This window comes from Haplochromis burtoni, unplaced genomic scaffold, assembly GCF_018398535.1.
Source record: "Haplochromis burtoni strain Fernald_Lab_line unplaced genomic scaffold, NCSU_Asbu1 Contig_28, whole genome shotgun sequence".
NCBI lineage: Eukaryota > Metazoa > Chordata > Actinopteri > Cichliformes > Cichlidae > Haplochromis > Haplochromis burtoni.
The window spans coordinates 2,956,277-2,970,459 of record NW_024582389.1 but is presented as its reverse complement, the minus strand read 5'-3'; the positions used below and the strand labels follow the sequence as shown (position 1 = coordinate 2,970,459).

At 43.9% G+C, this 14,183-nt stretch overlaps 1 protein-coding gene across 4 annotated transcripts in view; it reads right to left on the bottom strand.

Moving 5' to 3' along the window:
• The window catches only part of runx2b (RUNX family transcription factor 2b), a 42,052-nt gene extending 35,337 nt beyond the window's left edge, over nt 1-6,715 (bottom strand). The window contains exons 1-2 of one of the 4 annotated variants that reach the window (XM_005917741.3): nt 5,053-6,715; nt 4,715-4,838 (exon numbers count right to left, since the gene is read on the bottom strand). In XM_005917741.3, the coding sequence (XP_005917803.1) occupies nt 4,715-4,772 (58 nt within the window). In that variant the 5' untranslated portion in view covers nt 4,773-4,838; nt 5,053-6,715. The other 3 variants (XM_042219137.1, XM_042219135.1, XM_042219136.1) reach the window with 3 other exon arrangements.
• Between the last annotated feature and the right edge of the window lie 7,468 nt (nt 6,716-14,183).

Genomic DNA, 14,183 nt, shown 5'->3' with positions numbered 1-14,183 from the left:
AGGTTATATATTTAGGAGTCTGGCCTGAGTCGGAGGGGATACCACATTCCTTTAAGATTAAACTAACAAGCCAAAAAACCTGCCCTTTTCTCCGGCACGGGGAAGAACAGGTAAGGCCTTGTGTAGATGCTGTGGCCACGCTCTCACTCACATCGTTACACGCTGAACCCAAACATCCAGGAGGCTCAACACTCCATATTTCCCCGTTATAGAAACACGGGAGTGTGGAAGCAAGGCCGCCTCGGCCTATTTGAAGGCGGGCAACAGGGGAAACGCTGCTATTCAGCCTTTCCTGTGGTTTGCCATATCAGCTCCGCTTTAAGTCATCTTCTGACTTAAACAACTAAAATAAAACATAAATGCCAAGAAGAAAAAAAATGGAGGATGTGAAAAGAAAGAGCAGACTGCTTTATAATACTGGTGTTATGTTTCATTAGGGTGAAGCCGTTCCAAGATAGACCAATTTTTCAAAGTGTTAGGTAGTTACTTCCTCTCTGAGGGCTTATATCGGATAACGGTAATTCACCCAGCTTGATGCTATTGAAATGGATGAGTGGCTGCAGGATCTTGTTAAGTGTGAAAATAGCACAGCGACGCTTTAAAAGCTTCACTGGTTAACGCAATGGCATTAAGCTACCCGGTAATTATGGTGCATTTAAAAATCATAGCTATGTGCAGAATGAGTTTGCAACGCTATCCAAAAATACGCACCAATTTGGCTCTCATCTCGCCAAAACACCAACGGGATATTGAACATTTGCACTGATTTATAGCAAGCGAGGCGTTAGCACTTTTTTTAAGCAAGCGTTCAAATGTTTATTGGCCCTTTAAGGAGATTGTTTTTGAGTCTAATGTCAATGCTTTGAATAGGCAGAACCCTACGATAAGCACTCAGCTGGCAGGTTACCTTATCATAATAGTGTAATTAGCCCCAGAGCGACTGAATATTAGGACAGAACAAGAGATAATATACAGTGCACTGTGAGTATTTACACTGAGTTCTACATTTGTTGTTGCAGTCTGCATATTACAGAGATGAGAGTAATCTCCCTCATTTCACTGCTTTATTTTGAAAGTAGTGAAGCAGACATTGTACCACATCGAGACCACAAAGCACAGCGATTCACAGCAAAGACACCGCATTTATAATTTCAGAAAGCAGCAGAGGCTTTCTCAACGTTCGTTCCCTTTTAGTAAAGTATATCAACCCTTTATTATTTTTTAAAATGACAGAAAACTCTCCACAACTTTCACATCACACTCGATTTTCAGACCGTAAAAATCACAGCTTACGTTATTCCCACGACGCTTTCATTTAGACTTTAATAACAGCCTAAAGTCTATTTTTGGGCACAATCAGCCTCACATTCACAGTACATTTGAGTGAATTACACACCAATTAATCTATCTTTGATTAAACCCCGATCACATTAACGCTCCCCGATTACCCCGAGGAATCATGTAGGCTAATGTAAACCATCAGCACTAATAAGTTCTAATAGCTGGCGCAGCTCGCAAACACAAACAGCGCTATTTTACTCCATCAATATGACCGTGCTGGGATTAAATAGCATGTTTGCCTCAGAGGTACAATTAAGCGATGCTAAATAGAGTTCCTTTGAGCCTGGAGTTAAGGGAAGAGTCTCCGCTGCACAGTAGCAGCCAGTGAAGCCCTCACATCGTCCTCCCCCCACTCCCCCGACCCATCCCCCGGCATTTTCAAATTACCTATTGATGAGTGGGCTTCACGTCTCTCCACGGGTGGATGAGGGGGTGGGAGGGGTGAGGCGAACGGGTGGGAGGTGGTGGTGGTGGTGCGGTGGGATGTCTGGTTCACTTTTAAGACGTCTCCAAGAAGCAGGCCTGTGGTTAGATCTAAGGCAACACTTATGCAACAGAAGCTCCCTTTCTCAAATACATATATACGGTTTCCCTGCAAATTATCCGAGATTTTCTTCGGGGGGGAAAGTTTTCCGCCTGGAGTTTTCAGATATTTACCCACATCGTCCCCGCTTTCTTTCTTTTGATGTTGTTGATTCGGGTCCGTCTGTGTGTAAGCACTTCTGTTTCCCCCCCCTCTTGACTGCGACTGCACGGCTTTGCCGAACGATAATTGCTCCCATGACTTAATTGTCTATATGTAATTAAGTTTGTAATAGAGAAAAGAGGCACTTAAATGTTCCCCGGAGAGGCACGGTGGCTGAGTGGGTGCCACACATGTTGAAGATTATTCTGCCCTCTCCATCTGATCTGCCAGTATGAGGAGTTATAAAAAAAATGTATTCAAAGCAATTAAATTAAAATTGCCTCATGTAAATGCCAAGACAAATTTTAATGAGCCCCCTCTACTTTAATTTGGAATATTTGCCCGTTCCCTCAAGTCAGCTCAATTTATCGCTGCATGGGAATGTAGGCTCGACTCTAAATTAAAAATGTCCTTAATGAACACAAATATACAGACGGATGGAGTAATGTGGCTTTCTAACTACAAAAACAGTATTTTGTGCTCTCGGCAAACCGGCTGACGCTGGGCAAAATGATCCAGGAGAAACACGGGAGCGGGGGGACTTGAAGAAAATATGTAAAATCAACAAAAGTCAACGCTCCAGCTCTCTTTATATCCACTTCATGCATTTTAAGTTCACAGGAACTGATAAGGATGCTTACAGATGTAAATATTTATGCCACAAAATCCACGTTTTACGTTCTTATGCAAGTCAAATGAGTTCAACGTTACTTTTTCCCCTTCCTTTTTTTGTTTGGCTAAAGCAAAAAAATATCCAGGGTGCCATTCCTAATTTTTGGCCAGTTCAGATGCAGCGCAGTACACTACATTTATTTATTCAGAATTATAAATACAACAGAAAGAACTGGTGGTCTTGCAAAATCACACCGTGCCGTCAGGGGGGCTTTTTGTGGTTGCACTGACAGATTTACTGCCCAGATGTTCATAAACAGGGGCAAAGTCAATGAGGCGTGGCACGGCATCAATCAGCAAACCTTGATGTCTGAGAACTGATCAGGGATTATCATCCTTATGGGGTGTCTTCTCTACCTGAGCATCTGCACACATCTGCTCTTCTCTCTTCACCGTCTGCCTCTCCCACGGCGTGCTTTCAATTTCCTGCACTGCTGCTCCTCTCTTCTCCTGCGCTCCGACCCCCTCCACCGCCCTCCCCCCCCCCGAGACACGGCGAAAGGTCAGGGGGTTAACATGGTAATAGGTGGTGGTGATTGGTAGAAGACGCTCACTCTCTCCCAGCTTTCAGAGTGTATTAGGAGCCACCCTGCTTCTGTGCGGAGCGGGAGCCCAGAAGAACAGCTGTGTCTGACCACCGAGCGACTTCTTAAAAACATCTTTTAAACATTTGATTTGGACAAGACGAGCGGGAGGCTATGGACCGGAGCGGGAGGCAGGAGGGCGGCGGGTTGTGGGGGGGGGGAGAGGAGGAGGTCGTCTATTAAGCTGAGCCTGTCTATTTCTTGTGTCGCAAGGGAAGGAAAATGTTTGTTTAAATTTGAAAATTCATCTTGTAAACCATTTATTTTGCTGATTGAATTAGACTGTGTAAAGAAGCTGTCACAGTACAATAGAGCAAACCCAAAACACAGGCTGCAGCCTGGAGAACGCAAGCTGGCCTTCACAGGTAGTTGAAAATCATTAGGTTGTCACTGCTACCGTTCACAGGTTTTTGGATTTGTTTTGCTTCTACTTCCATATAGATCCACTTCAGGAAGGAGGCACAATCTTGTATTTATTTGGAAGATATGATATTAAGAATATATATTATTAGATATTAGATCATCACATTAAGAATAACGTAATTATTTCTTTGGTTGTAAAAGTGCAAATTAAGAGCTTCTTACACACACGAAAGACATTTCATCTTTTTATCCGTTTGTGTAGAAGTGAATAAAGTCAAACACAATCACTGTGATACGTTTACATTAATCATTACAGACTTAAGCACCGAATTCATAGAAAGGAAGTCAGCATGGATCAACTTCGTGTTCAATCTGGATTTATGTCTGTCGAGTAAATGCTCCCTGGAGCCTGCAGAAATCGACACCGATTAATTAACGACAGCAGCGCAACTAAACAATTTCAGGAAGCGATTACAGATCTTTCTTGGCAAACTAATCAATACTTCTTCTCTATGCGCAAGCACAGGCGCCCAACACACACAGCCCAGTAATCCCCCACATCTTGTTCCAATGCTCCACTGTAAACTCCCTTGTGCAGCGTCTGTTTACGTCTGTCAAAAGTATCACCCGTGCCTTTGTTTTTGGTTCCGCAATGGCATCGCTTTGTAAATCTAAGGGTATGTTGCACAAACATATCATCTCCCTCTTTGGAAAATATTTATAAACATCACATAGAATAAATACTGGAATCTCTATGGGCAGATTTTCTTTTCTTGTTGGTTTTTTTTTGGGTGCACAAAGAAAAAAGAGAAAAAGCCTTGATGATAGTTGGGTGTTTCGTCCGCCACAAAAGCTTGGACCTTGACAGCGGGGTCCTCCATGACCTCAGCTGATCCCCTCCACTCGTCTGGACCCAAAACATCAGACCAGTTCCAACATCTTCGCCCGCTTTCCTCGAACCCCATTAATTCCACCACCCAAGCCTCACCACCTGACCCCAAGTCCTTCCTGTGACCCGAGCCCCCCAACCCAATCCAGACACAACAGGGAGCAGGAAAGTGGTACTCACCCCAGAAGAAGTTTTGCTGACATGGTGTCACTGTGCTGAAAAGGCTGTTAGATGCCATAGCTGCCTCTGGTTGCAGCAAGCCCCACTTTTGCTCTTCTGTGGTTTCCTTGACCCTTGACACGTCCTAAACCAAGAGCACGCAGCATGTCATGAAGAAAAAAAAATGGAAAAGCCATCCACAAGACATGCTTTTACATATCAACTATTTGGATGACCACAAGTAACAACCAGGTCTGGTTTTATAGAGGAAAAAAAAAATTGCAGAGACAAATATCGCCTTTGCGGATAGATCAGATGGTGTCGGACTTGCTTGCTTGGCGAGTGTGGTTGGAACGTACTTACTCGCTTAGCGCCGTCCTTGTGACTGGTGCTGGCCCGCGACGATTAACCATTTACACTCCAGGTTGCCCTCAAACACCAACCCCGAGCCGCACGTCTGTGGTTCTGTGGTTGTTTGGGAGGCGAGCAGAGCCCTCACACAACCCAAAAGGCACCAGCTTTAAAACTCGTCTCTTTCCTGCCCTCCATGTGCCGTCACTGGAGAGCCTGGGTCACATGCCCTCTGACGTCATCACGGCACAGCAGTTGAGTTGGGACAGCCTACCGTTGTGGCTTTCTTCCCTCTCCTCTCCTTGGACTTTTTTTTCCTCTACTCTCTGGCTCCCCTCCTCTCTTGCGCGTGGTTCGGCAGCATTTCCAGGCTCTCTGGGGATCGGGGTCTGACGCTCCCATGAGTCAGGAGGCTTCAGTGGGGGCAGCTTGTTCAACCGCCCATGCCTCCTCAGCATATGGGGAGCAGTGCTCTCTCTTGGGTTGGTCTCCCTTCACTCTTTCATCCCCCTCCCTCCTCACTCTCTCTCCTCAAACTCTCTCTCTCCCTGACACTGCTGCTCCTTCCCTCAACTCCTTTAGCAGGCTGCCGTGCTGCTCCTGTCTGCCTCTGAGCAGGGAGAGCTCAGCTTGGTAAGATTTGAGGGTGTGAGTGAGGAGTGAATGGCTGGCTGGCTGGTGGTGTGAGACTGGGTGTGTACGCGCGTGTGTTTGTCTGCAACAGAAAGAATTGGGGAAGAGAGGAAAAAGCTGGACGAGCGCATGTGTGTGAAGGGAAAGCGGAGGTGGTGTGACGCTCTGCTTATTTACCGAGGAGCGTTTCTGAAGAGTCGTCTCGGTGCAGCCTGAATTTGTTCTTTCTCACTCCTTGCACGTTGCTGTGTCACAAACAGTAGTTATGTCACCGCGTTATTACCGTAATAGCCGTGTTTGTGCATGTATGCATCCAAGCTTATACTGAGCTTTCATTGGCTCTCACTGAAGCAGCAGTCAGGGGGGCGATTCCCGTAAGAGGCCATAGATCATGGCCACCTGTCTTTTCTGTAAAAGAGATGTCTTCTAACAGGAGACACACACATACTATCACCCTGCCAAGAACGGCCTGCCAACCTGTAGCGCAGAGCAGGCAGGTCTCGACAATTAACAGTGAATCATCACACGCTCCCCACACACACACACACACACCGATTCCCACACCCTCGCACATCTCAGCACGGTTTGTCTTTTGATCCCTGATCACAGGTGTTTGTTACAACACATCACAAAAACGCAGACGGGGTGTCAGAGGAGAAGCAGAGGAATGTGTGGAATGAAGCTGGCAGTTCAGTCAGGTTTGAAAGTGTTAACAGTATCTTAATCATTCTTTCATTTGCCAGCAGGCATGTGTGACTAAGCAGCAAAGAGTCGAGCAGCTCCTCAGCCTTTTGTCTTTCTGTCTTAGGAGTTGTTTTTGCCAGTTGAAACGTTCTCCCTTTAATTAGCCGTTAGAATAAACCTATCAAATGCTTATAATTTATGAGATGATAGCCATTCATGTAGGTAATTTTGCTTTTATGTGACAGTTTCTTTTAATATTCTACCTAGGTATTGTTACCTGTGCCAATATACACTGGAGAACAGTCAACTTTTATTTGTGCGGCTCACCACATTCATTCATTAAACCTACAAAGAAACAAAAAGAAGCAATAAACATAATAAGAGATGCCACAGCTACTATGGAAAATACTCTTGTTGTGAGTGAAGATTATTGGGGGTGTTTCTTAATAGAAATGATACAAAGCAGCTCCAATGATCCAATGACACTGGGTTCTGTGGGTTGTTCATGCTACTTGTGATTTAAGAAAAATAATATATAATTCAGGCCCTGCTAATAATGTATGTGTCGATTGTAATGTATCCATACTGCTCCTGGTTTGGCAGGAGAAAATCACTCTCTATACACACAGATACACATTTTAGAAACAAATTAGAATAAGTGGTTTTTTTTATTTAATAGTCTGCTTTTAAATACTATATTAAAAATAGACAGCACATTAAAATTTGGGTGTTTTTAAAAAAACATATAAAATAGCATTTAAATACCATGCTTAAGCAACAGTCATGAACAATTTAGATCAAAGCCAAAGTCCACAATAAACAAATGTATCACTGTATCTCAAAAAAAGACCTAAACACACAGTCAACAAATCAATTAACACTACTGTGTAAAAACTAAGCATACTGTCATATTCTAGCAATTGAGTCTGAGCCCTTTTTGTTTCAAATACTACTACTAATATGTCAAACATAAATTATAACACCACTCCCCCTCCCCGAGAGGCACAACAGCATTTCCACAAGTCTTTGCCACCGACCTTATTTTCGTACAGCGAAACATTTTCCTTGGCGCGGTGCTTTGTAAATATTTGCTGTCTAAAACAAGAACATGCCTCTTGAGTTGCAGCGCATGTTACAGTATCCTTAGGGAAGGGCCATTCAGATCCTGCAAACACACCGACTATCACAGACAGTACCTGTTTCCGTGGCGAGATTTAATCGATCGTGTCATCCGTGCAGTTTACATTCACTCGAAATAGAAAATATTTAAAACCCCCAGAAGCAGCCTTCTGCAGTTGTTAGACGTTCTAAGTTTCAGATCACAGCAGTGCAGCAGCAAAGACAGACGCTTGCAGATCTGGATCAGTTTAGTGCTCGATACTTTAAGTATTTCAAGAATAATATTTAAGGTTATGTATAAACATTTTTAGGGTTACTGCAAATGGATGCTTTTCCGTCAGAAGTATTAAACTTTAGGACAGAGTCCAGCACCACCGAGTGCTGCTGAGCCACAGTAAATTGCACGCAGTTTGATGGGGATATAATTTGCACATCGTGATTGAATCTAAAACATGGAACGAAAAGTAAAGCATAAATGTCAAGCCCCACTCACATGGCAGGAAACATAACTTCTTGGGTGGCACGGCATGTGATAAACAACCTTGATGGCGAAAATCTGAACTGTGATGATGCTGTAGTGTCAGATATCTTGCATGAATTCTGTCCGGGCTGCACAGATTTCAACTTTGCAGATGCCCCCCCCCCCATACAGCAGCAAAGATTCGTTGAAGTCGGCCCATCTCGCTGTCAGGTCAGAGGTTCACACACCTTATGAAAAACCACTGTGCACTTTTCCAGCACTGAAACTGCTGGTCTTCAAATCTGAAGATTTAACTCCCTCTAGATCAAATCCAGAAGACATCCAAATGAAAGGTTCTGACTTTGTTGGTATAAGAATTGTTTTTGGAACTTTGTGCAGTTCAGCAAAGCTCACTTGAAAAGCTATTCTTCGGATTTAAGTCGGCTTGATTGGAAGAATTTTTCTTTGGAAATTATGTTGACGAGAGAAGAGCCAAACACGGCAAAACCCATCCATGCTGGTATTTAGAGCTCATAAAAACACTGTTTTTATGTATTTATATATTTTGCACATCCAGGCCTATGTATAAATGTATAAATGCAGTAAAAGGAAATACTTAAGTGTACCTCGTCGCTTGGGGGTGTGCTAACAGTTTGAAGCTTTATTCTGTAACATTCGTACATCTTGCTGTCAAAAAAAAAAAAAAAAAATTATGTGCAGGTAATAATGTTAAAGGCTGAAATATAATGTGGAATATAATATTTCATTCATTACTGGTTCTCCACTGGTGGCCGTACACTAAGCTTGCTATACTTGTGTGCGGCGCTGAAGAGCTTGGCCATACTCTGAGCTCTGGCCAAGGTCTGCCCTGAGGACTGTGGTTGATGGCCCACCCTGCCAGACACTTTCCCTCTTCTACCACTCAGGACCACACACCTTCAAATGGACTCGCTTTGTTATCACAAGCTCTCGCAGACACATAATAGAGGTATCGTGTGTTGGAGCGCGCTTAAAAAACGACACATGCTATTAACGCAGCATGTGTGTAATGCAGTGCTGCTGTTTCCTCGCTCTGTCACAGCAGATGACCTTCGCAGATGACTGTTTTCAAAGAAAATTATTTCTGAAAAATATTGGGGGATAATGATACCTAAGATGGGTTAAAATGAACTCCGGCAGAGGCTGTCTGTATTCGTCTCGTCGCGAAAGCTAAAAATGACGTGACATAATTAGCCCGGAGCGAGACATTACACACACGGACGGATTACAGTATTAGAAAAGGAAGGGCTTATTAATAGCCCCGTTGGCTCGTGTTGTGTACTCTCTCTGGCGAGGCATCAGAACGGCCCGGTCGGGCAAACAGGCAGGTACAGTGATTCACTTTAACAGGCGACATCTGTAAAACGCCAAGGTAGTTTACACTGCGGCCGGGCCCGAATTAACGTGCTTTCGTTGGAAACAAACACCACTTGCAATCAGCTTCTGTTGGCCACCGCGCCACTGGTGTGAACGTAAATACCCCCTTACGCTGCTGCTGAGGCAGAACGGTGACCTGAAGCAACAGAATAAAGCGAGCGCCACGCAGAGGTTCGCTTCAACGGGATCCAAAACTCATGGAAGTGAAAAACTTAATCTATCACGCCGTTTCGCCAAGAGGATGTTGATGTTCTTTGTGAATTGTTTGGTGAAGTACGGTATGGTATAATCTTAATGAAAAGTAGATATTTTTCTTTTGGAGTCCAGCAGCGGTATCTACATCTTCCAGTGACTTAAGGACCTTTCTTGTGGTGTCTGGACAGCTGTTTTTGGAGTCACAGCTATGAGGGAAAATAAAGTCGGCCTTTAAGTAATAAGGGGAAATGTTTAATATCGAATGGCGCGCGCACAACCTAAACACACATTAAAAATAGCTCTTGGAGTTGTGATTACATAAAATTGCAAAAAAGGAGAAAGTCAGATCACTGGTGGAGGCTGCGATGAGGAGGCTGTGGCTGACCACCGAGAGACTGAGCCATTTCTTCTTTTTTTCCCCCCTTCTTCCATTCCTCATTTTAATCAAGGGCCAGTCCAGGATAAACAGTGCCTACCTACACTGCAGTTCAAACAGCGAGGCCCGCTGAGACCCAAGCGATGATTTCTAAATGTTCACTGACAAGTTGGTTTAATTTGTGTGCTAAGTAGATGGAGTTTGACTTATATATATCTTCCTTACTCTGGCGTGCATACCAGTCTCCCGCTATTTCTCCACCTCTGTGAAACTTCATGGTGCTTTTTGTATGAAAAGCATACTGGTCCTCCACAAATCCTGCTGTCTGGTTTATATATGCCATGCTGTGTTAAAGGTGAGGACAGGTCCCGCCGCTGAGGCCTGAAATGAAACTTACAGCAGCTTCTTCAGACCAAAGACCATGACTGAGGACCTTGGTGATGCTCCTGCTTCTACTCTATTCAGATTTTCTCTACAGTCCGCGTCCACTGAGACCGGTACAGTATAGTTGTGGCCGCCTGAAACCCTGTCATTGTGTGGTCAGTTGTCAACAGCTGAGAGATTTTACTATTGCTGCTAAGGCCAAGGTTGACAGAGTTCAAGTGGCTGAACTGCTAAGTCAGCATTATAATTACAATGCACCGATGATACAACTGTACGGCAACAAGGCCCGGGAGTCACATGACGCCCCCGGTCACATGATGTCGTCACTCCAGGCAAATGTCAATAACAGAAATGACTGTGTGTCATTCATCTCGTGCGCTAGGAAGAATAAATTAACTCTGCGCTGGCCGTGACTCAAATCTGGGGGTGACAACAGCCAATCCCAACCTGAATGAGCTTTCAGATGAGCTGCCGATTATGACTCTCACAAACTCAGTTTACTTGTTGAGGAGAACAAAGTGTGCCTGATAAAGGCAGACAGTGCTCTAGAGAAACAAGCTATTATGAGGAGGAGTTCGGTGCTGTGTCACTGACAATGCAGCAAACAAAAGGCTCTGTTGTCTTCTCCAGCCGGTGGGTTATTTTTTTCTTTTTTATTTTTGTGGGGCTTTTGTGATGGATAATTGCCCTCATCACATGATTTCATAACGCTGTGACTCGTCTTTCAGTCCCCATGTAAGACAATAACAAGATAAAAAAAAACAAAACGGGGGGAGGCGTAGGGAGGTCTAAATCTGAATTTTTGACATTGTTAGAAGTGGCCGCTTTTCTTCCTTGTGGTGTATAATTTTAGAAAGATGTACGAGCAGGACGCTGACTTGAACCAGTCATAATACAGCCTGGAGCACAGGCACACAGGCCAGCTCCCAGAGTTCACTGGCGGCATTGTCTTGGGATAATCACACAACTGTACCATAGTTTATGGCCTTACATCTTATTTATATATCAGAATATCAAATTCAAATCATATGGGGCTACTCCAAAGCCACGCTAACCTAGATTTATAACGACAAAAAGAACGCTGTCACGGTGTTTAGGATTGTACACATTTTCCTATTTTATTAACAATAAAACAGTAGAACAATGAGCACTGTTTCGGTTTCGGGATTTAAAAGGTGATATTTATCACCTGCATCTCTTGTAAGATTAATGTTTCCGTCTTGCTGACAGTATTATGCTAAAGTCTGCTGAAACCCAGTACAAATGAGTGTCTGTGTTTCTACCCCAAGGACTGGGCTGAACTGTAAACATTGTTCTCCACACAAAGCCGACTGTACGTGCACAGCGGTAACCCCCGGGGCATTGTCTATTAGATGTTTGGTAGGTATGCAATCCTCCTTCTGAGTCAGCAGAGATCAATCCAGGACAAGCCAACAGAGGAATGTATTTACTCCTCGTGGAGAAAACACTTCACTTCAAACAGAAAGCACCTATCATGTTATGATTATAATACATGTAGGAATTTCGCTTATTTAAGAGCATAGTGGAATACACAGGAATGCATATATTACAGTATAGACAGCACGAAACACGTTCCAATATGCTTTGTTGTAACTCAAAGCAGGTTTCAAGCGACAGCAAGAAAGTTAGAAAGAGTCCATGCAACAAAGTGTGCGACAGGAAATCTTTATATTATATGTAAACAAATAAGATTTGCAAGTTAAATTATGTAGCAGTGTACCAAGAGTAAATACAGTTAAAAAGTTACCACTAGGATGTCTTGTTTTTCATGTTTGAAACAAATTTGCTACTATTAACACTACCTTATAAGGTCATTAGTAATTCAGTGGCGTCAATCTAAAAATATACTGATATGGTTTGTCCAAATCTAGGATTAAAAACCCAAAGTAAACATCTGCACGTGTTCAAACACAAACACACAAAGCGTGACATGCAGTGCATGTTTTTGATGTTGATAGTTGGTGCCATCTGTGAATGGAGCCTTGTGGTAGCAACATATTTGCATGCAGCATGAAAAATCATTCATGAGATCTAAACTGGCAAAAAGAGCCTAATGCAGTTTCATTTTCCTCGTACGTTTCTGCCTGCTGTAAGAGCGCCGTCTTTATTTCCAAACGATGCACAAAGCTACAAACCCTTTTTATCCCCGCAGCCTTAAACTGATCCAAACTTTTGAAGGGTACAGCCACAGTTAAATGAGGTTTCTAATATGTGTGCTTTGAACTCGACACTCACATAATGTTGCCTCTACAGCCCTATTTTGCAGTTGGTGGTTTTGGGATGTGTAGCTGTGAATTACAATGACTCCCTTTTCTTACTCTCAAAACATTCCTGCAGCCTGTGAGATGAAATGCTGGAATCCGAGGCATGATGCTAATTTGAAGACAGAATAAATCTATAAATCTGACTTAGTCTCTTGCCTGGGGATATACCGCCATGATAATTACAGGTTGACTTTACAGACATGCAGACATCTCTCATCTGTGTTGCTAATAGTATAACCAGCAGGCTGCTACGTGCTCACTCAATGTCTAGCAGTAGGGGTGAGCGGAGGTAAGCTGTAACAATGATATCATTATAAGTAGAAATTGGTCGGCTCAAATTGCATGTTGTGATGGCAAAGATTTACGGCAGTTTAAAGAGAATTATCTGTTTGTCGTTACACCGTGTGTCGTTAATGAATAATTCTGGAATAACCAATTAAAAAGAAACACATTCACCAAATCCAGATGTTACGTTTACGGTCGGTCATTAACTGGCAGCCAGAATTAAAACATATTGGGGAATATGCTGCAGTGCTTCGATAGTCCCTGGCAAACAAACACATGTCCCCTTCAACTGGCAGTGTGGCTATCTGAGGAAGATCTGACACAAAGCATAACAGATGATATGGGAGGACATTGCTGCATCTGGTTGCAGTTAAATCCTTGTTTTGCTGTGTCCTTCAGACTTGGTGCCATAGGCCCAACAGCTCAAGCGAGTAGAGTTCATATGAACACAAAACCAACATGTGGTGCCTGGAAGACTCCCCACAAAGGTCAGCTCCAGGACTCACCGGCCCAGGAGACAATGGATCAGGACAGGGTGGATTGGATCTGTAGTGCAGGCCGTGGAAGAAAAAAACACTATAAAGGCTTAAGGCATTAAAGGAGACCATTGGCCACTTGGGGAGGTTTACTGAGCTAGAATTTTAGAGACGAGGCAAAAAGTAGACGCGCTCAGATTTAATCTACCCTTCTAAAAAAAGAATAAAAATGAAAAAAAAAAAGTATGCTTTTCCTGTTTCTCTTTTTCTGTGAAGATGAGGGTTTTCTCAGCTGACTGGGTGGGCTGGATGAGCTCCACATTGGTGACCAATCAGGACAGGTAAGCCTTTCGTCAAACCCATCAGACTCTCTGATTCTCTAATACGTGACGAATTTGTATGTGCAGCGCTAACATGCTCTGACAACAGTTCCACCCAGGGTCGGTCAGCCTTTCTGCCTCTCCCCCTGTATTTGTAGGAGTTCATCAGAGGCACTTATATTGTTTTTGCATGGTCAGACTTTTCCGGGTATTTTTGCGGCCTCTTGTTTGCACACCTGGCGGAATTGTGAAAGTTTGTCTTGGGTCATGTGTGTTTACACACCCCAGGCCCCAGAGGTGACCCCATCACGCCACCGTCAGGGAGGCCAGCACTTGCGTGTGGCGATTTCCAAAGTGGCCAGGCTTGGAGAAGTGCCACACTGCCTGTGCTGCCTTTCAGCAAACTGGCCCCGCTCTGGCTGCGCCGGGAATGGGAAGGGGGCGTGAGGGGGGGTTACTTGTTGGCAGGGCTCTGCAATGTTTTCAGAAGCACAGATTTCTGGCAG